Source organism: Pseudorasbora parva, chromosome 21 (genome assembly GCF_024679245.1).
Source record: "Pseudorasbora parva isolate DD20220531a chromosome 21, ASM2467924v1, whole genome shotgun sequence".
NCBI classification, from domain to species: Eukaryota; Metazoa; Chordata; class Actinopteri; order Cypriniformes; family Gobionidae; genus Pseudorasbora; species Pseudorasbora parva.
In genome coordinates, this window is record NC_090192.1 from 11,926,537 (window position 1) to 11,949,021 (window position 22,485).

A 22,485-nucleotide genomic window follows, 5' to 3' on the forward strand; every position below is an offset into this window, starting at 1 on the left:
GGTGCTGAAAGCATTCTTTAGAAATGTTGGCCCATATTGATAATCCCATCTTGCAGTTGATGGAGATATGTGGGATGCACATCCAGGGCACAAAGCTCCCGTTCCACCACATCCCAAAGATGCTCTATTGGGTTGAGATCTGGTGAACTCATTGTCATGTTCAAGAAACCAATTTGAAATTATTTCAAGCTTTGTGACATGGTGCATTATCCTGCTGGAAGTAGCCATCAGAGGATGGGTACATGGTGGTCATAAAGGGATGAAAATGGTCAGAAACAATGCTCAGTTAGGCTGTGGCATTTAAACGATGCCCAATTAGCACTAAGGGGCCTAAAGTAGTGATGTGTCGTTCATGAACGATTCGTTCATTTTAAACGAATCTTTATTATGACTCTGGACTACCGAGTTGTCTCAGAGAGTGATTTGTTCATTTTGTGTTGACCGCGCATGCACATTACGCAACATATGGCCTCTGAATCAGCTCTGAATCTCCGAATGATTAGTTCTTACGAGTCTTTCAGGTTTGAGTCTTTCGTTCTTCCTGTTAGTCCCATAGAGTCTATGCTGTCAGTAACGGAAACAGAAAAGATTAGTTCTTTTGAGTCTCGAGTTTGAGTCTTTCGTTCTTCCTGTTAGTCCCATAGAGTCTATGCTGTCAGTAACGGAAACAAAAGAATAGTTATTTTGATCGATATATATATACACACACACAGTTGATTCAAAATTTGTCTAATTTGTGATGTTAGACTTGAATAGTCAATATATTTCCCAAATTTGTATATGTCTGATATTAACTGAGAATAATATAAAAAATAAAATAAATAACTACGTGCTTTTTACTAAAAAGGTTGTGAACTAGTGTTCAATACGGTGACAAGTCACATGACAAAAGAACGAACGACTCAAACTCGAGACTCAAAAGAACTAATCTTTTCTGTTTCCGTTACTGACAGCATAGACTCTATGGGACTAACAGGAAGAACGAAAGACTCAAACCCGAAAGACTCGTAAGAACTAATCATTTTTGTTTCCGGACCTGTGTCACGCATGGTCCGGGCGGCCCAGCCCGCAGTTCTGATCAGAGTCAGACACGGACGAGTCGACAACTAACGTCTCGAGGAGTTCGAAGACACGAGAGGCGGAGAACAAACGTGATAAAAACGTGAAGTTGCAAAAGAAAGAATGTTTTGGATCAGGAGGTTAGGTGAACTAACAGAGAAACTGCAATAGCCTGACCCAACAACTAATCAATTAATTAAACATTTCAGTTTCTTATAATTTGGCTTTGGTTGCAGTACCCTATAGTTTATTTTTATGTAGTTTTAAAATGTAATCAACATTTTCATAAGTACTAGATGTGTTGGGCTATTTAACATGTCATTTTGGTGAAATGAACGAAATGACTCGAAAAAAGATTCGTTCATTTTGCTGAACGAGACTCAAGGATCCGAGTCAGTAAAATGATCCGAACTTCCCACTACTAGCCTAAAGTGTGCCAAGAAAACATCCCCCACACCATTACACCACCACCACCAGCCTGCACAGTGGTAACTGCTCTCATTCTGTTTAAGCCAAATTCGGACTCTACCATCTTAATGTCTCAACAGAAATAGAGACTCATTAGACCAGGCAACATTTTTCCAGCCTTGACCTGTCCAATTTTAATGAGCTTCACAAATGCTTTGCTGAGTTCAGGAGATTGTCTTGACCAGGACCACACCCCTAAATACATTCAAGCAACTGCCATGTGATTGGTTGATTAGATAATTGCCTTAATACAAAATTAAACAGGTGTTCCTAACAATCCTTTAGGTGAGTATGTGTGTATAGGTTTACATTTTTATTTCAGTTGAAATATAGTTTATTTGAAGTAATGGATTTTTATCCTGATTTAGAGTGTAATTACTGCTCATAAAATATAAACCATTAAATAAGAATTATGTAATGAAGAGTTTGTGGAACTAGTGGTAAAAGTTGCAATAGGCTTTTTCCCCCCATCTGTGATGTATATCTGTTAAACGACTTCTCTAACGAGAATCCTTGTAGGGCGGGGCTTGATTTTGTCCATTGGGAGTTGATTGGATGGTTGTGGCTTGCTATTGCTGTGACCTCATGTGATTGACAGGTTGCTCCGCCCTCACGTCATCATAAAGAGTTGAGATGTCACTGCAAGAGGGAGGGGAACAATTATTTTGAGGGAAGAAATAAATAAAAGATGTGCACAGATTAATTGTTTATAATCAATGCTGCAATGTTCTGTTAAAAAGAAAAGAGTGAAAAAAGATTAATTTCATAGTGACGTCAACATTATAGCACGGGTATATGTCCGAGCTTTATGTGTAATTGCAAAGAAGTTCCCACATTAAAAAGACAGGCCTCTTCACATTGATATGCATCAGATGGATGAAATATCTATGACCACGCCTAGCCAGCACAAAAAGAGGAACTGTTGACTTGATGTCCTGGACATGCCGTTGGTTTGAGGGTGAGATTGGCGTAAGCAGTCTTTTGAAATGATCCAGCCTGCTAGAGACAAACGTTCTTTCTTATTGAGTCAAGAGTTGCATCAGCACGTGACGCAATACTCAATACACTGACAGCGTCACACACACACCAGTTCACACGATTTAATCAAATGAGCAGGATTTATTTTAATTACAGTAGGGGGGGTTTGATTCCTGTCAAATCCAGATCTTTGTTAGATTCTTGCAGATTTGTCATGTCTGAAAACTATTACTATTGTACTTTTTTGATGCTTCTTTGTTGCTCTATAACAGTGTATGAAAGGATTTTAAGAGACATATTAAAGCATTAAGTCGATAAGTGATAAGAAAGTGTTAAGAGCGTGATTTATTGAGTATGTATTTTATGTAAAATGTGGCTCTAACATAGTGCATAGACACTAAAATATACAATATCTATTGACAGCATCTAAAACTTAAATAATTTGCGCATTAACAACTTTACAGAAATGCAAATGTTTACAACGCCTTATTTAATCTATGACTACTTATTTATGATCAATTATATCTTGAATCGCATTTAATGCAGTTGGATTGAAATTATAAAATTAAGTTAATGATATCTGGTGCCATCTAAATTCAAAAGATTGCATACAAACTACACTTTAACATCTTAAAATGAATAATATTTCTGTAGTTGTTTAACCATTATATGATAATTGTGAAAAGTTTGTTTGCGATTAACAACTTACATTTTATTCAGTGCCACACAAAAGCTATGGTCCCACTTTATATTATCTGGCCTTAACTACTATGTACTTATATAAAAATAATATATAATATATTTATATAAAAATATAAAAATAAGTATAATGCACTTATTGTGCTCATATTGTATTGCAATTTTTTTTGCTGATATTGAGGTGGAATACCCTAATGGTAGGATTATGTGTAAGGGAAGTGTCAACAGTGTAATTATAAATGTTATTTTAGAAATTAATTACAGATGTAATTAGAAACAGGTATTTTTTTATTTATTTTTTATGTAAGTACACCGTTAAATGTACAGTTTTTCGAAGTGAAAAAGAACAGGTCATTGTGTAACTAACAGTAAAAACCGTAAATTGAAATTCCCAGAATTCCCCACGTGACACTTCGCATTTGATGCATTTTCATTTAATTAACTGTTTCTTCTTAGTTTTTTCTAATCACTTATGTGCATTAAGGTTTTATTTTACATCCAATGTTGTTAAATTAATGTTTATTTCATTTTTTTAAAAGCCATGTCTGTTACCATGATGGTGTTTGGTGTTTAGTGTTTGTGTGTGCACCTTCTATATGTTAATATTATCTCTCCAAAAGCTGCTTGTGATGAGCTTTGATTCATCATGTGATTCTCATCACCACTGTAATTGTTGGCTGTCAATCTATATCAAAGGTACTTAACAGATATTAGCATTTCAATAAGTTGGTAATTTAATATTATTTCAGTTAAATACTTTTTTACCGTAATTGTTTATAGTGCACTGTGTAAAAATATAAACTTTCAAATTATATGGTTTTGAACTGTAAAATAAACAGTTTTTAGCCGTAATTACCACACTATAAACCTTTAAATTATATGCTGCTGTCCCATAAAATCTAAAACGTTGCTGCTGTATTTTTTATGGTAAAGTTCTGGCAACCACAGCTGCCGCTCTTTTACCATAAATTTGATGGGTATTTTTTTACAGTGTACAGTTTTGAATGGTAAAATAAACGGTTTTCAACCGTGATTATTACATTATAAACCTTTAAATTATATGTTGTTGCCCCATAAAAACTAAAACGTAACTGCCGTATTTTTTACGGTATAATTCTGGCAACCACAGCTGCCGGTTTTTTACCGTAAATTTTACGGGGATTTTTTTTACAGTGTACAATGTAAAAACATTAGTGCATAGTATGTACTAAAAAAAGGCCACCTAATGTAAAGTGGGTCCAAAACCATGATTATAGATGGTGGGAGAGCACCAAGAGTGCAAATAATTGTTGTTTGAATTATTTTGATAAAGTATTACATAAAAAGGAACAGCTTTATATTAGGTGGCCTTAACTACTATGTACTAACATTGAAATTAATAATTTGATAAAATGCAATTGTTGTGTATATGCATGTTTTTACATTGTACTGTAAAAATGCCTGCATGTAATTGCGTCTGTAATTAATTTCTGTAGTTACATTTGTAATAGTTGGCACTTCCCTTACACCTAACTTTACCCTTACTGACCCACACCACCACACCTGTCCCTAACTCTACCCGTATCCCACCTCAATATCAACAAAGGTGCTTTGCAATACAATTTGAACACAGTAAGTACATTGTACTTATTTTTTTGATGTAAGTACATAGTACTTAAGGCCACCTAATATAAAGTGTGGCCCAAAAAAACATTACATGCAAATAATGTACCTATGCATAAACATTGACATAGTCCGCAAACACATATGCTGTTATTTTTTCTGTCAGAAAAAGACAGACAACACAGGTCATAGTGTTCATGCCAAACTGCAAAACTCTATAAAAGTACAAAAAAAGGATCATAAAGTTAGTTTACATCTTGTGCTTTTTTCTAAAGTCATGCAATATATTTAATAAAAGAGATATTTGGTGCAGCAGAAGGGAAGACTTTCAGCAAATAATGATTTAAATTTTGTATGAACTACTTTTATAGTGATTTTGTTTCTGGAGCTTCAAAGACGTGATCACAACAAGGCCTACCCATGTCTTGAACATTGGGGGTGATTCATTTTATTTATTTTTTTTATTTATTTTTATAAAGGATAAAGAAACAGAACAGTTAAAGGAATTCTGGGTCTATTTGTTTTGGGGAGATAATATTTCTGGGACTATTTGCAAATAATATTTGCATAAATTTGCATCAAATATATTGTTAGTCCAGAGAACCTTCACGTTAATAAATAAATAGATCACAAATAATAAATAAAACTATTAACATTCAAATTCTCTAGTGGTCTGGTACTCAAATTTTTGTAAACCGTGTTAAAGGTTGCGGGTTCTGATCCACCCAAATCTAGTTTGTATTTTCCTTCATTAAAATCAAAGATGTTCATCAATGATTGTATATTAAGAGCAGGGACATGTGTGTGTGTATTTTGCTTTGTGGTTTCACCGTAAAGTAAAGAGTCTCCAGAACAGCATTAAAGGGTTAGTTCACACAAAAATGAAAATTCTCTTGTAAGACCTCCGTTCATCTTCAGAACACAAATGAAGATATTTTTATTGAAATCCGGTGGCTTGGACTGGCCTTCATTGACACCAATGTCATTTACTCTATCAAGACCCATAAAAGGCACTAAAGACGTCGTTACAAAGTCCATCTCGCTACAGTGGTTATACAAAAATATTATGAAGCGACGAGAATAGTTTTTGTGTGTAGAAATATGAAATAACAACTTATATACTAAATTATATAACAAAGTTTCGAACGGTTATGAATCAGCTTATCGGATCGCATGTCAAACCGCCAAACTGCTAAAATCACGTGACATTGGCGATCCAAATCATGAATCGATACGCTGATTCATAACCGTTTGAAACTTTGTTTTGAAATTGGCCCATCACTATATAAGTCGTTATTTAGTTTTTCTGAGCACAAAAACTATTCTCAATGCTTCATATTATTATTGTATAACCACTGTAGTGCGATGGGTTTTGTAACGACGTCTTTAGTGCCTTTTATGGGTCTTGAGAGAGGAAATGACATGGGTGTCAATGAAGGCCTTTCTGAGCCATCGGATTTCAACAAAAATATCTTCATTTGTGTTCTGAAGATGAACGGAGGTCTTACGGGTGTCGAACGACATTAGGGTAAGTAATTCATGAGAGCATTTTCATTTTTGGGTGAACTAACCCTTTAAGAGAACGCAAACCTACTTTGAATTTATTGCCCATCTCAATCATTTTGCCATTGATGAGCCTTGACCTTTTTTTTGACAAAAACTTTTTTGTCACCATTTGGGGGGACAATTTGGTTATTTCTAATTATTTGAAACTTTCCCCCTCAATGTGGTTATGGCCCTGGGTCACAATAAACTGTGAAGAAAATGTAAACATTAAATCAGGGTCATTAAATAGTGAAATAATTTTAGGGGTGAACCACTGCTTTTATTGCATTCCAGAAAGCATTCCATATATTTTTATTTCAATTAATCTCTCTCTCTCCCTCTCTCTCTTAACCTGTAGGAATTCTAAAGGAGGCCAAAAGTGGAGCACATCATGTAAGATGTACCGACTGTTGGATTCAATAAGCGGAATCAAATCTGTTTGGAAATAAATTCAATTGGCCTGTGTGACATGGGAATCAAATCCAACAGAAAACCCCTCAGCAGGAAATTAGAGCAACTCCTCCATTCGTCTGTCTAGATTCACCATTTGTCTTTATCTATCCGAGTCAAATGGAATAAACACTTAAGCACATCAGAGTGCATCCTCTGGACGCCCTTATGGTTGAGCGATCCCTGCAAAGCATCCACGTTGAGCACCATTTTGGATTCTTCCGTGTGACTGTGGGCGAACTCTAGTGGTGGCCATGTCTGGTAAGGGCAACCCCAGCCCACACCTCAATGGCTTCCCAATGGCCCACTATTCCTATTTTTTCCCGCACATGCTGGGGGGGCTTTCTCCACCTTCTCTGGCCACCCTACCCCTCAGTGGATACAGCTCACCTTCACCAGTCAGTGAGTATGACATTGAACTCTTTAAGAAATCCGTTGCTCATTGAAGCATGATTGTTTTAAATGTGTTGGGATTCCATTTTGTGTTGAGCGTTGAGATGAACTGTGATCTATTCCTCCTAGTGCATCACAAAAAGCTTTTACATGACATTCCATTTGTAGTATTCCGACATCAGGCAGGGCAGCTCTCGAAATCCACTTCCTGTTTCCAGAATTGTTTATGTCTGCTTTGTATCCATCAAGCAATTTTTTCTCACTATAGTATCTCACTCACTGGGAATGTAGGGCAGGGTTCTTAAAGGTGCCCTAGAATGATTTGAAACAATATGTTAAATTGTTCTCTGATATCTACATAGAGGGTATGTGGCTTATTTAAGGGCAAAATTTGTCCAGATACAGTTTTACAGGTCCATTTACAACCCTAGAAACTTTCCCTAGGATGTAATGCTCTGTTTTTGCCTTATTTGGAAGACTCATGAATATTAATGTTGAGCTCTGCTCTGATTGGCTTATTTCAGCAGTTCACAGCACACAGCAGTTCAGTGAAGCGGCTTGTGAGTCCTGACCGTCCTGACAGAACACAGACTGACTGAATGACACTTTGAACAGAACATCTCAAATGGAGATTGCTGAAATGCAGCCTACTTGTTTATTGGTGTTTTCAGATCATCTGCGCGCGAGAAAGAGCTCGCGTGCATATATATGGTTGCCAGATCGCACAAGTTTAGGTGAAACACCGGATAGTTCTTTTCACAGAAAAGCTCTGTTTGGGGGATTTAAATTACTGATATCTGGCAACCGCACAAACGCTCTTCTTTCCCAAACCAAAACCAGTGATTTTAGACACGTCTTTTTTCGTCAACGATATTGCATGTTTATATAACGTTAGTCACAATGTAGGCTAACGTTACGCAGTGACTGTGATGTACTCTGAAATACAAGCATGCAAAAACGTCATACTTAAGTTCTCAAAAATATAAATATATTTTTCATAAATATATATATATTTTTTTTTTACAAAATGAATAGCTTTGTCAAATGACTGTCGTTTTAACTTATATGGTGGAAAAGGTAACGTTTGCTAGAATCGAGTGAACAATCTGTAAGCAATGTATCTACGGTTGTATTTTGTAATACAAAATAATATTAATCTGTTATTAGACACACTATTTAGTTTTGTATGGTACTTGGAGTTTCCTATTGTTACTGTACTAGCATCGTGTATTATCTAGACAATGCGGTCTCTCTAAGAAACTTTCAATTTAATCAGAAATTGTTTAAACAGTCAATAAGTGGATAAAATCACTACTTACTGCTTGCAGGAATACAGTTGTAATTGCCACTTTCTTCAGTTTAAGACGTTGAGCGAAGCTTGCTTGAAATGGGCCGAAAAAAATGAACGATCTTGAATTAAATTGTTGTGGTATCCGATTATAAACATCAACCATGACTGTTGACATTTTTTATTTGTGGGAAAGATAGAAAAGTCTCCTGCACAGCCTGGAACATGACGTGTGTCTATGAGAGCTGCCGTTTTTGCTATCCTCGCGTGAAGCTTGTTTATCTGCAGATCCCAATGATTCGGCTCCGTCTGTTCCAACTTCCGCCTGACAATGAACATGTTTGGACAGATGCAAATGTTGGGGGCGTACACATAAATGATCCCCAATAACTGTGTCACGGTTGGCCTTATGTTGAGAATCACTTATTTTTCCGTGGTGTTTTTGATTCACAAGATTTTCATATGAAGGAGGAGGCAATGGTGTTTGAGACTCACAGTATGTGATGTCCATGTACTGAACTCTTATTATTTCAGTATGGCAAGGTAAATTCAATTTTTCATTCTAGGGCACCTTTAAAGGGGTACTTCAGCGCTGGGAAGATGGATCTGTATTTAAACTAGGTCATTAATGTAGTAAAAATGTGAAATTATTTTCGAATTTGGTGCTTTCTAGACCGAGAAAAGACAGAAATGTTTGTCTCATGGCGATGAAAGACAACAATTCCCAGAATGCTTCGCTCTCCTGTGAGGCCACTGCCAAAGCCACCGCTACTGGATCACTTTCACTTTCCCACCACATTCATCTTCATAAAATCAGTTCAGTTAAAGAACAGACACTACAATTAAAAATTGAACGTGTCTGTTTAATATAATGGGATTTAACAACTGAGGGAGTGTCAGCACAAACGCTGATACGTAAGATGCTTACATACATTATTGTGAAAGTTGCTTATAGAAATGGTGTACTAACAAACATGTTCATTGCTGCCTAAAGATGCTGGGATCCAGACTGAATCATGTGAATGCTTGTTATGGTTAATTGAAAACTGCAAGATCAGAGCTCGAGCTGGAATCATTTGAATGATGCGTTAATAGGCAAGGAATCTCATATTGACGTCTCTTCAAAGATACAGAAATCACTTCCTCTTTCAGGCGAAAGAGTGTATATATGAGACTGTTATGGCAAATTATGTTATGTGATGTGTTTACTGAGAGAGGTGCTTCCTTCCCCTTCACAGAACAAACATTTCCTGCCTGTAAACAGCACAGACTCAGAGTGGAGGACACACAATCTTCCTGTGCCAAGACTGCACAGCTTACTCTTTCAAACACACATTCCCTCTAACTATTATGTCACTTTGTATTAACCTTATTAACTACTGATTATTAACTACTTTGTATATTAAATATATATATATATATATATATATATATATATATATATATATATATATATATATATATATATATATATATATATATATATATATATATATATATATATATATTCTATTCGCGACAGGAACAGAAATAGGTTAAGGAGAAAATGTTTTTATTTCAATACTCTTTCTCTTTTTATTTAAAAGACTTGAAAACCCTTACTTAAACTTAAAATTTTACCTAAAAAAACCTTGTACACATTCCCAGTGTATTGTATAATATAAAATAAATATTTATAAAGATTTACAGTGGCAGCTCAGAGATGTACAGTAGCATTTAAGTATGAAATTGAATGAATAAATGTAGGCTTAAATTAAAACTACATAGTCTTCAATATGCAACATTTATACAACAAGCTACTGTATTAAAGGTCTTTTTTTTATTAACATCATTTTAGAGGTGAACTGTCCCAGAAGAGCAGTGTTTTCACTAGGCTGCGCTGTCAATGCTCACATCTAATATTTAGACGCACGTGATTTTACTTTCACTTTAGATTTAACTGACTGTGTTTATATGTTAACCTTGTGTGTATTTGACAGTATTAGCGCAGTAAGACTGTCCAGTAATCGTGTGTGTTTGATAGACGTTTAGTGCGCGCAATGCATAACAGTGCATGCATTGAACAGTCCGTGCCTTGCCGGCCGGTTAAACATTTCATGCACGTGAATTAAATGTTTAACCGGTAAGGCTTTAAGAGTGGATATTTTCTCAAATCAGCATATATATATATAATCTTTATTTGACGTTTAAAGGAGTGATGAAATGAGAAATCAACTTTCCCTTGAGCCTTTGATATATAAAAGGATATGGTAATATAAAAATATGCTGTAAGTTTCAGAGCTGAAAACTTCCTTGTAAGTTAAAGAAAAGCTTTTATAGACACCAGGCCCAGAAAACGATTGATTTCAGAATATGCCTCACCTTGACGTCATTGTGTGGCGAAATGTGGTTGAACTTTATTTTTAATGAAGTTCCAGCTCACGTGGGGACATTTTCAAGACATTGTATGCGTGTTCACTTCATTTCACTGCAGAATCGTTTGTAAACAAGTCTCAGGTCAAAACTGATTTGCAGACATATTGAGATTAAAACACAATGCTGTGCCTTCTATATTGGATCTGACAGAAATGGTGCAACACACTTATGTGAGTAAAGCATGTTCTCTTATATGTGATAGTATTGCATTGTTACAGATTGTTTTGATCATGTGTACGTGTCTAACAGAACATACCTTAGCATGAAATCACAGGCTGGAGAATCCTTTATTTGTTGGTTCATTGCGATTCAGAATAAGACTCGGACATGCATGGGCCAGGGCGCGCAAAGCCCAATGCACGGGGCTATGTGTTTTACAGACGGGCTACCAAAACATAAGCCTGTCGGCAGGCCTGTAAATTTTTAATAATAAAATAACATTAATTTCTTAATCTGCACTGTTCTCTCATTTAAAATGATATTTGAAGAGTGTGCGCGCGCGCGTGTGTGTGTGTGTGTGTGTGTGTGTGTGTGTGTGTGTGTGTGTGTGTGTGTGTGTGTGTGTGTGTGTGTGTGTGTGTGTGTGTGTGTGTGTGTGTGTGTGTGTGTGTGTGTGTGTGTGTGTGTGTGTGTGTGTGTGTGTGTGTTTGTGTGTGTGTGTGTGTGTGTGTGGTTGTTTTTGTAAAATGTCAGGACACAAATGTGTATAATGGCATGGGTATGAAATTATATCTGCATAAGATATAATGAGGGTGAAATATGAGGACACTGGCCAGGTCCCAACTTTTCAAAAGGCTTCAAATCATACAGGATGAGTTTTTTTTATTTTTGGAGAAAGTAAAAATGCAGAATGTTTGGGTATGTTCCTGTGATGGGTATGTTTAGTGTGTGTGTGTGTGTGTGTGTGTGTGTGTGTGTGTGTGTGTGTGTGTGTGTGTGTGTGTGTGTGTGTGTGTGTGTGTGTGTGTGTGTGTCTGTGTGTGTGTGTGTGTGTGTGTGTGTGTGTGTGTGTGTGTGTGTGTGTGTGTGTGTGTGTGTGTGTGTGTGTGTGTGTGTGTGTGTGTGTGTGTGTATTTGCCATTTCTGGTTGGAGTATTCTGTGTGTAAATAAATGGCGAGGTGGATGTGGTGAACGTGGTCACCTCCAGGTATGTGTGTGTTTGTGTTAGTGGAGCAGGTGGTTTTGCTCGTCTTGGTGGTCCCTGTTGAGAGAGGGTCTGCGTGGGTGGTTGAAACCAGACTAAACGTGTAAGGGAACTAACGCACACAGTCACGATAGTTTATTAATATTGAGAAACTCACGCCTGTCACAGCTTCCATGTGTTTGTTTTGTTGTTCTGTTTATTTATAGGAGCGTGTTGTTTTTGCATTGTGTAATGTTCTTTTTGGATGTCTTTAAAATCGAATCTGGATTATTTTTCATGAAAAATATTTACTGTGATTTGTGGAGAGCTCTTTTTAGGGCGTGTGTTGTGTTAATAAGTGCAGAAGCCACAAGAAACGGATGGTGGGCTTGTTTTTGTGGATGGCATATGGTATAACTTGAGACACATTGCTTTATATTCACATTACTCATATTTCACTCATATTCATTTCATTCGCGCACACACATCTGTGAGCAAGTTGCATAAAGGGTGTCAGGTATATGAGTCCCCTGGCCCTTGTCCAAAGTCTCACTGACCAGTGTGTGTGTGTATTTGTGTGTGTGGTTTAGGTAGACCCCTATGTTATGGGGACAAAATGTGCCCACAGAGATGGTAATAGCTGAAATCATTGACCTGGTGAGGGTATTTTAATTAAAATGGATTAAAAACCATACTAAACAATGGTTTTATTAAGAAAGTTTTCAGTGATGGCTAGGTTTTGGGGTAGGGGTAGGGATAGGGATAGGGGATGGAATATACCGCTTGTACAGTATAAAAATCATTATGTCAATGTAATGTCCTCAAAATGTGTGTGTGGCAGTTGGATATAATCTACAAATCTTTATATTTAATTAATTGTGTTATGGGAACTTTACAATGAAAAATACAAAGACACATGAAGGGCCTGGTCAGTTTTAGTTAGAGTTCGATTTGGATAAGTGTAAAGAAAATTAAGGTAAGATGTTAAAACAACTACTTTACAATGCAATGAACAATTAAAGGGTTAGTTCACCCAAAAATGAAATTTCTTTTATTAATGACTCACTCCAATGTCGTTCCACACCCGTAAGACCTCCGTTCATTTTCAGAACACAGTTTAAGATATTTTAGATTTAGTCCGAGGCCTTTCTTTCCTTTGAATGTAAGTGTATGCCCACTTGCTGTCCACTTCCAGAAGGTAATGAAAACATCCTCAAAGTAGTCCATATTTGACATCAGTTGGTTAGTTAGACTCTTCTGAAGTGTTGACAATACATTTTGGTCCAAAAATAACAAAAACTACGACTTTATTCAGCATTGTCTTCCGCGTTTGTTTTCAAACCTCAAATAAAGAATCAAACGGTTGCGAATCAGCAGAATGATTCGTGATTCATGTCGCCAATGTCATGTGATTTCAGCAGTTTGCCAGTTTGACACGCGATCCGAATCTTGAATCATGACCGTTTGATTCTTTATTTGAGGAACACGGAAGAGAAGACAATGCTGAATAATGTAGTATTTTTTGTTATTTTTGGACCAAAATGTATGGTCAAAGCTTCAAAAGAGTCTAACTAACCAACTGATGTCACATATGGACTACTTTGAGGATGTTTTCATTACCTTCTGGAAGTGGACAGCAAATAGACATACACTGACATTCAAAGGACAGAAAGCCCTCGGACTAAATCTAAAATAATAAACTGTGTCCCGAGGTTGACTTGAGGTCTTACGGGTGTGGAACGACATTGGGGTGAGTCATTAATGAAAGAAATTTCATTTTTGGGTGAACTAACCCTTTAACTCTGTTATGTGATGTTATAAAGAGGTCTGACTAAATTATGAGTTGGGGTCAGAGTATGGGCTGCAAAGCCCTGGTCTGTTTCTCTTGCCTAACTACTACTAACAGTTAAAGAAGGTGTACAAATTTAAAATGACCCCTCATTTGAAATTTCGGCCCCCTGGATGTGCGCGCTTTGGACGGTTGAACCGCTCGACAGCACCATTGGGTAATAGAGCTGGGTAATAGAGACAGAAACGCTGAGACGAATATTCCTTCCTATCATAAAAGCAGCGAAAGCAGCAGATGTAACTGAACACTGTTATCAGTGAAATACTCAATGGATTCCCATGACGACTGAAGACTGATGACAGAAACAAAACCACAGAATCCGTAGCGACGGTGAGTAAAGGAGACCTTAGGCCATTTGCTGTAAAAGTAATTTAATGTGATAGCAAACCTGTAGTCAGATGCAGCCGTGTCAAATGGCCCGACTATATCCCCAGCCACTTTCTGCCATGGTCCATCTGTCAGTAAGACCAGACAGAATCATGAACCTGAGCATCCATCCCTGGCCACCAATAGAGATCACAAAGGTGTTGTTTGGTTCTCCCCTATCCCTGATGTCCTTTGTGTGCTATGGAGACCACCACAGATCTAAGAGAAACAGGTACAATCAGCCATGTGCCTCCTAAGATGAAGTTGTCCTGAAGAGACACCGTTTGGTTTCATCCAGCGTCACGCAATGTATAATGTTTTTAGCACATCCAAACTCAGAAACTTGCACAGGAGATGCAGGCACAGGGAGACTTGATTGTTTTAGTCCGACGTGAAAACAACATTCTAATGCACTGCAAACGGCGAGTGTGCATCGCTCGTCACTTCAAGCGGAGGCGTGCATTAATTATTCTTAACTTTGACATGCTCATCTTCTGAAAATATTGCCAACAAACTATCAGCTGTATTAAGTCCAAAAATGATCAGTACTTTTGCAGTTGGTTCTGTTCGAGGTCGGATCACGTTCTCACCATAAACGAACCGTTCCAGAGTTTGTTTAAAAGCGTAATAATTTAGTTGAGACTTATCTAAATTATACTGTACAATAATAATATAGTTGTCAAGTAAAACCACACCTTTTTTCTTCTTCTTTTTTTTTGATGGGTTGCCATGAAGACCTTTGAGTTTCTGTGTGTTTATGATATGACCGTAGTTTTTCTCAAATAAAACTTCTGTAAAATTCTCATGAAGGGACTCTCAGAGCGGCTCTGGAGATGAAGTTCATGTATTCATGTCCTCGTATGAGATAATAAAGATGGAAATACGCGACCGTCACGTGCAATTCAGTGTGTGAGGTAAATTAAACTGCACATCTGCACCATTGATTCACACAGAGACATGCAAGACATGCAGGATTCTTTTTTTATTTTTATTTTTATTTAAACACTGGTTTAATATACAGACACTTGTCTATAGATCAATACCAAATATACCAATTACCTACATTTGGCACTAATTGATTTGTCATGAATTGGTACTCGGTAGTACTGACGAAACTCCGTCTGTGCACTTAAAAGTACAGAGTTCAGTATACCCGACCGTAGTCAGGAGTAGATGTAGTCACTGATTGTGAATCAATTTAGTCAGCATCAAACTCACATGAATCAGCAAGCTCTCGCAAAGCAACAATGCACTGTAAAACTCATGAGACGTCTGACTGTGTTTACGAAAGGCATGGAATTGAAATACTATTTTAGCTTTTGGCCCAAATATGCTTTCAATATATAAGGAGGCTCTGCCTCCTTAAATGTTGTAACTGAGTTAGACAATGAGTTGAAAATCCGTTGTCCTTAAAGTACAGAGGGAGTAAAGCTCTCCGTCTTTGGTTTGACCAGGCATCCCCTGTAGTGATCTTAGATCATTCTCAAAAAATCCACAGCCATGTGTTAAACGTCATAGCAAGAAAAACTCAGGAAAGGAAAATTAGCGACAGCCATCTTCGTGACCAATGATGCCTGATCAGGAAAAATGCCTGATCCTTGTCGCCAGTTTGTGGTATTTGTCAGAGGATATTAAGCAGAAATAAAGCACACGAGACAGGAGTAGCAGTCTGCAGGTCATCAAGATCTTTTCTCTTCCATGCTTACAATCATATTTCTCTTTCACTCATTTTACTTTAAATTTATAACCAATGAAATCCACTACATGTCAAATATAACCTGGTCTGAACTATGGCAATTTTAGGTCAAGTCAACTTCATTTATATAGTGCTTTTACAATGTTGATTGTTGCAAAGTTCACAGTGTTTAACAGGAAAATATTGCAACAAAATTTGATTCGGCTGTAAAGCCACTTTGGAGAAAATTATGATGTCATTAGCTCATTTCAATTTATCATATATTGACAATATGGGCAGATCAGTAATATAGTTGATACAGTTAATTTAGTAATTAATTTTATTTGGATATTTAGTTGAAAACTTAGATACATTTTTGTGTCACAAACTGAGCAAGCCAAGCCAAAGGCGACCAAAACTCCATCAGGAACCAAAACTCCATCAGGGGATGATGGAGAAAATAAACATTGGGAGAAACCAGACTCGGTCAGGGTGCCAGTTCCCCTCTGGCCTATTAACAAACAGTTTATGATTATTAATCTGGCAACCTTACAGGTCAGAAATCAATCATCAATTAGATCGGAATATTCAAAAGTTCGAGGAATATTCGAAAGTTCAAAATTTCACTACACAAAGCCTTTGGCCCAAAGCAATATTAGTTAATTATAGACAAAGCTTAAGATGGATCTTGACACAGTCCAACATGTGGGAACTGCAGGAATGTCCATCCTTTCCACTCTTTTTTTTCGGTGTTCTGTCACGTACTGTGGCTGTAGAGATCACACGACAATGGAGAATTTAACAAAAAAAAAAAATCTTTAATAAAAAAACAACAACCACATACAACCATTGAAGACAATCAGTAATCAAGGAAAAAAAACTAGCGGCAGGAAACAAAGGTACAGGAAACAAAGAAAGAGGTACAGGAACTAGAATTAAACCCAAACAGAACATGAATGTGACAAAAAGCAAGTGGTGGAGTAATAACTTCCGTCAATTAATAGATTCGAAATTGCAATTAAAGTCAAATTATTATAGTTAATTTACATAAACAACAAAAAGCTGACCATTTATTTTATTCACATTGACTTGTAGTAGCCTATGCAATTTAACGCCCATATACATGTGGTTCATTCATCCAGCAGCTTTCTCCCCAAAGCTGAAACAAACATGGCATCCGAGGACTAATTTACCATTTTTGTTTCCCATTGTTTTGCTTTAATGATGTTTGATTAATTGTGGGGTTCTCCTTACCCTATGTGCACACACTAAAATGATACCCTAAAATATGAATGACTATGAATGTACTGTATGGATGTTGTGGATGTTATTGTGCCCAAGACTATAATCTATGAACTGTAAGTCCACATCATATTAACAAGAAACTACACTTCTGACCACAGGTCAAGTGTACCAACTACACAAGTTTGCAATGCTGTTTTTGAATGTTTGTTGGAGCTATGGTTTCTGAAAACACTAAATCGTTTAACTATGTTGATAATAGAATAACAACAGAACTTGAAACTTGAGGGATTTGTCATTTAATATGTGATTCTAAAGTTCCACAGTCTCTCCTTGTCTATGTTTGATGTTTAATATACATGAGCAGCACTACTTTGGTCTAATGAGATGTCAGTGTTTGCAGGGCTGCACAATGTGATGCCACAGAAATAGAAACCAAGTGATCAAGAAACTGTAGTGTTACTTGTCATGGCTGTTGCTGGTAAGAACAAAAACTTCTTGTTTTATCCTGCCAGGCCTGATTAGTGCCAAACTCCCTTTCAAGGCAAGAGAGCTCTCTTGCTGACCATCCTAAGAATACTCTCAGGCTGCTATTTTCAGTCAAAAAACTGATCTAATTGAATGAGGGATACTGATATTTTAAATCAGAAAAAAAAAAAATCCAGCTTGGTTCAGGCAGTGCACATGTGCAGAGTAGAGCAACGGCTAACTCTTTTTATGTTTCACGTAAAGAGATTCAGGTTAAGACCAGGCAGTTCATTTGCTGAGTCCTGATTGTTTCTTTTGTAGGAAAATATGGATGAGTATCGAGAACCGCATCCAAAATGCCCACAACCGGTTATTCGAAGAGATGTGCATTTCGGTTCCACTTATCCATTGTGATTTTAAACCATTCAAGCTCAATAGACTTGCGATGTCTGTGATCTGCACACATCGAAACGTGTGCACAGAAAAGTTATTTTATTTTGATTTCGAACCATTCGAACAAGCTGAAGAAGATGCATGCTGTTTTCTGTGCTACAGACACACACACTCTAAAAAAATGTTGGGTTAAAACAACCCAAGTTGGGTTGAAAATGGACAAACCCAGAATTAGATTTTTTTAACCCGGCAATTGGGTTGTTTTAAGCAAACAATTTACCCAACCACTGGGTTAAAACAACCCATTTACTGGGTTAAAACAACCCAATTGCTGGGTTTGTACGTAATGGCTTCTCATAGTGAATGAATAGTGCACGATAATGAACTGAGTCCTCTTCCGATAATGAGTTCCCCTAGCCTGACTATTGTCCCCAAGAGGCTAGAAATGTTGATCGGTGTAAACCGAGTTCTGGCTGTCTTTCTCTGCCTTTGAGAAAATGAGAGCCCAGACAAGCTGATCTTGAATTCTCCTGTTATGACGTCATACCAGGAATCAGTTTATCAGTCGCGATGTCAGCAGCACAGGCTTTTCCACACGGATTCGACAGCACTGCAACAAACAGTGAGTAACCATTATTAATGCCTGATCTGTGATCAGTGATGTGTAGCTAATTATTCAAGTACACACAGACTTTCTTTCTAAATCGTTTTAATACTGTCAGTCCCGCCGCTGGCCGTTTTGATGCGTCAGTGAATCAAGCCAGTGACTAAAATGATTAACTTCACATCCTTTCTGTTAGTAGCATGAAACAAATCTATTATTTAAATGATTAAACTACAGAGAGCGATCAAATAACACTCTTTATAATGTTCAGATCTGTCAAACACGTAATGACTGCAGTGCACACTTGTCCTAACTGCTGTTTAACTGCTCAACAGAAGCTCTTACTGTATTCATGTCGATGTCGTGTCTGTTTGCTGTTAACTGTGGTGAAAGCATTTTGTGAGAGAAATAACATTGCAAAGTTCACTTGTGTTTATTCAGAGTTCTCAGACACAAACAAAATAAATTTGCGCACGCACAGCACTCTCAACAACTCGGTACTAGTGATGTGTCGTTCATGAACGATTCATTCATTTTGAACGAATCTTTAATATGACTCGGGACTACCGAGTTGTCTCCGAGAGTGATTCGTTCATTTCGTGTTGACCGTGCATGTGCATTACGCAACATATGTGCTCTGAATCTCCGAGCCTTTCGTTCTTCCTGTTAGTCCCATAGAGTCTATGCTGTCAGTAACGGAAACAGAATAGATTAGTTCTTTTGAGTCCGAGTTTGAGTCGTTCGTTCTTCCTGTCAGTCCCATGCTGTGCTGTATATATGCTGTATATATATATATATATATATATATATATATATATATATATATATATATATATATATATATATATATACATACAGAAAAATCCAGCTTGGATCTACTTTGTTAAATTGTATTTATTTGTGCAATTGCTCATTTATTTATTTGTTCATTTTTATTAACTGAGCGTTTACTTGTCTTCAATAATGGATGAAATTTATATTAGTAAGGCTTTACCTTTTTTTGTTCTGCTATGGTATTTTTAAACCATAGGCAAAAGTCCCTAGCCTGTTCATTTTTCTTTATGGTATTCAGCTACAATGAAATGTTTGGCAATAAGACTTGAATGTGAATGATATCTTTTTTGTTGTTAGTACAATTCCTGAAGAAATTGTGAGTGGTGCTTGCCGTGGCAAAACTCGGGGCCCTGTGGCATTTGTGATGCAAAAAAGCCAAGCAACATAATGTTAGCATGATACTAACATGATTAGCAAGTTGTTAGCATGATGCTAACATGATTAGCATGTTGTTAGCAGCATGATTAGCAAGTTATTAGCATGATGCTAACATGATTAGCATGATGCTAACATGATTAGCATGATGCTAACATGATTAGCATGTTGCTAGCATGATGCTAACATGATTAGCATGATGTTAGCATTATGCTAACATGATTAGCATGATGTTAGCATGATGCTAACATGATTAGCATGATGTTAACATGATGCTAACATGATTAGCATGGTGTTAGCATGATGCTAACATGATTAGCATGAAACATCATAGAGTTTAAAACACAGGTAATGTTGCTAGCATGATGCTAACATGATTCGCATGTTGCTAGCATGATGCTAACATGATTAGCATGATGCTTACACAATTAGCATGTTGCTAGGTGGTTGCTAGGGGGTTTTTGGTGGTTGCTAGGCGGTTGCTAGGGTGTTCTGGGTGGTTGCTAGGGCATTGCTAGGCGGTTGCTAGGGTGTTCTGGGTGGTTGCTAGGGCGTTGCTAGGTGGTTGCTAGGCAGTTGCTATGGTGTTCTGGGTGGTTGCTAGGGCGTTGCTAGGTGGTTGCTAGGGTGTTCTGGGTGGTTGCTAGGGCATTGCTAGGATGTTGCTAGGCAGTTGCTAGGGTGTTCTGGGTGGTTGCTAGGCAGTTGCTATGGTGTTCTGGGTGGTTGCTATGACGTTGCTATGTGGTTGCTAGGGTATTCTGGGTAGTTGCTATGGAGTGGCAACATCCCATAATGATACCCCAAAATCACCTTGCCAGTATGACTGATATAAACCAACCCCCATGTCTGTATGATTTTCTGATGCAGAGATGTGAATGGTTGCTAAGGTACTCTGTTTGGTTGCTATGGAGTGGCTTGGCACCATCCCATAATGCTACCCCAAAATCCCCTTGCCAGTATGAATGATATAAACCAACCCCCGTGTCTGTATGATTTTCTGATGCAGAGATCTGAACAGTTGCTAGGGTACTCTGTTTGGTTGCTATGGAGTGGCTTGGCACCATCCCATAATGATTCCCCAAAATCCCCTTGCCAGTATGAATGATATATACCAACCCCCGTGTCTCTATGATGTTCGGATGTGGAGATATACACTGTGGATTTGGGTTGTTAGGGTGCTTGATAATGGTTGCTAGGGAGTGGCTAGTAAGTGTTGAAGGTGATTTGTGATTGGCCGTTGATGCCCTGAGTCAATCAAACCCACCCCCATGTTTCTATGACACTCCTATCCAGAGATATAACTTTGATCTTTTTCAATGGAAGTCAATGGGATCGGTTGTTAGGGAGCTCTAAACGGTTGCTAGGGCGTGGCTTAATTTCTCATTCAATGGTAAATCCCATAGGGATTTTGTATTGAGCATAGCTCTGCTTCACAGACTCACAGAGACAAGGGGGTGGGCCCAATCTACTCGGACAACCAATCACTATCAACACTGGTGACAGAATCACCATCTATCTTAGAGTTCCCTTGTCTTCAGTCTGTGTAAGTCAACTCATCTTATCTTGGTTTGAGTTTCCATCTCTGTGCAGTTGTGCGGCCACTCCTGAATGGTGAAGATCAGGTGAGCTTGACCTTAGAGACCTAAAGGTGAAGGATCACTCTGGGGCTCTCGTAAACCTGTAGACCTGCCAAACAAACAATTTTCTGTCTCTCTCTTCTCTCATCCATCATTTGGCCATTCCCTTCAGAGACAGGCAGCAAGATGCAGGAGTGAGAGACAAGAGCTCCGAGGCACTCTAAATCTCCAGCACCCTTCACTGAAGAATCAAAGGCCAGAGGAGGGAATTCTCATTATCAGCCTGCACTTCTTCTGCATTCACTTTTTTGTCCGTACCTTCCTCCGGAGTGAGGATGTTCTGAACAATGCGAGAAAGAAAGAAGCATGGAGTTAAAACTTTTTAGAAAGGGGCCAAAGCAAACAGTCTGAGTGTGGAATGCTGGTAACATTGATGTTTGACTCAAACTCTCCAGTCTGAATGACTCAAATCAGCCATGCATGCAAAACAAAGGATTCGGTTGTGACATTTACTATCGAGCTGGAGTTTAAGTGTCATTATGCTCCAAAATGCATCATAGTGCTCATTTGTAATGTGCTGCATTTTCAGAGTTGACACAAGTGGCACTATTAGCGAACACTAGCATACAATCTTTCTCTTTCCGGTCAGTTATCGTCATGGCGAAGCAACAGAATGAAGAGAATTTAGCTCACATTGGTCATGGTTAAACTGTCAGCCTGTTTATAACTAGCTTTCTGAATAAGATTTGATACTGCCACAGTAACGTTACACATGCTATAGGGAGTGCGCTAGCATTTGTGTTTGCGTACTTGTGTAAAATATGTTTCTGGTAGGGCTGTCAAAATTAACGCATTGATAACGCATTAACGCAAATTCATTTTAACAGCACTCGTTTTATTAACTCGCGATTGACGCAGCGTCATTTTCTGTTTGATCCGTGGCCTAGCCCGTAGTTGTATGGAATTACCTTTGTCTCAATAAAACTGAACGAAACTTTTTTAGAAACTATCAAAAATATGCCATAACAAAAGAAGAAAAACACATTGAAAATGAAAAAAAATAAACTCAGTCGCACAA

At 37.7% G+C, this 22,485-nt stretch overlaps 1 protein-coding gene across 1 annotated transcript in view; it reads left to right on the forward strand.

Moving 5' to 3' along the window:
* The window catches only part of raraa (retinoic acid receptor, alpha a), a 271,680-nt gene that overhangs the window by 156,123 nt on the left and 93,072 nt on the right, over positions 1–22,485 (forward strand). Inside the window, exon 3 of the mRNA XM_067429615.1 lies at positions 6,710–7,203. Coding sequence (XP_067285716.1) covers positions 7,056–7,203 — 148 coding nt within the window. The 5' untranslated portion in view covers positions 6,710–7,055. The remainder of the gene's footprint in view (positions 1–6,709; positions 7,204–22,485) is intronic.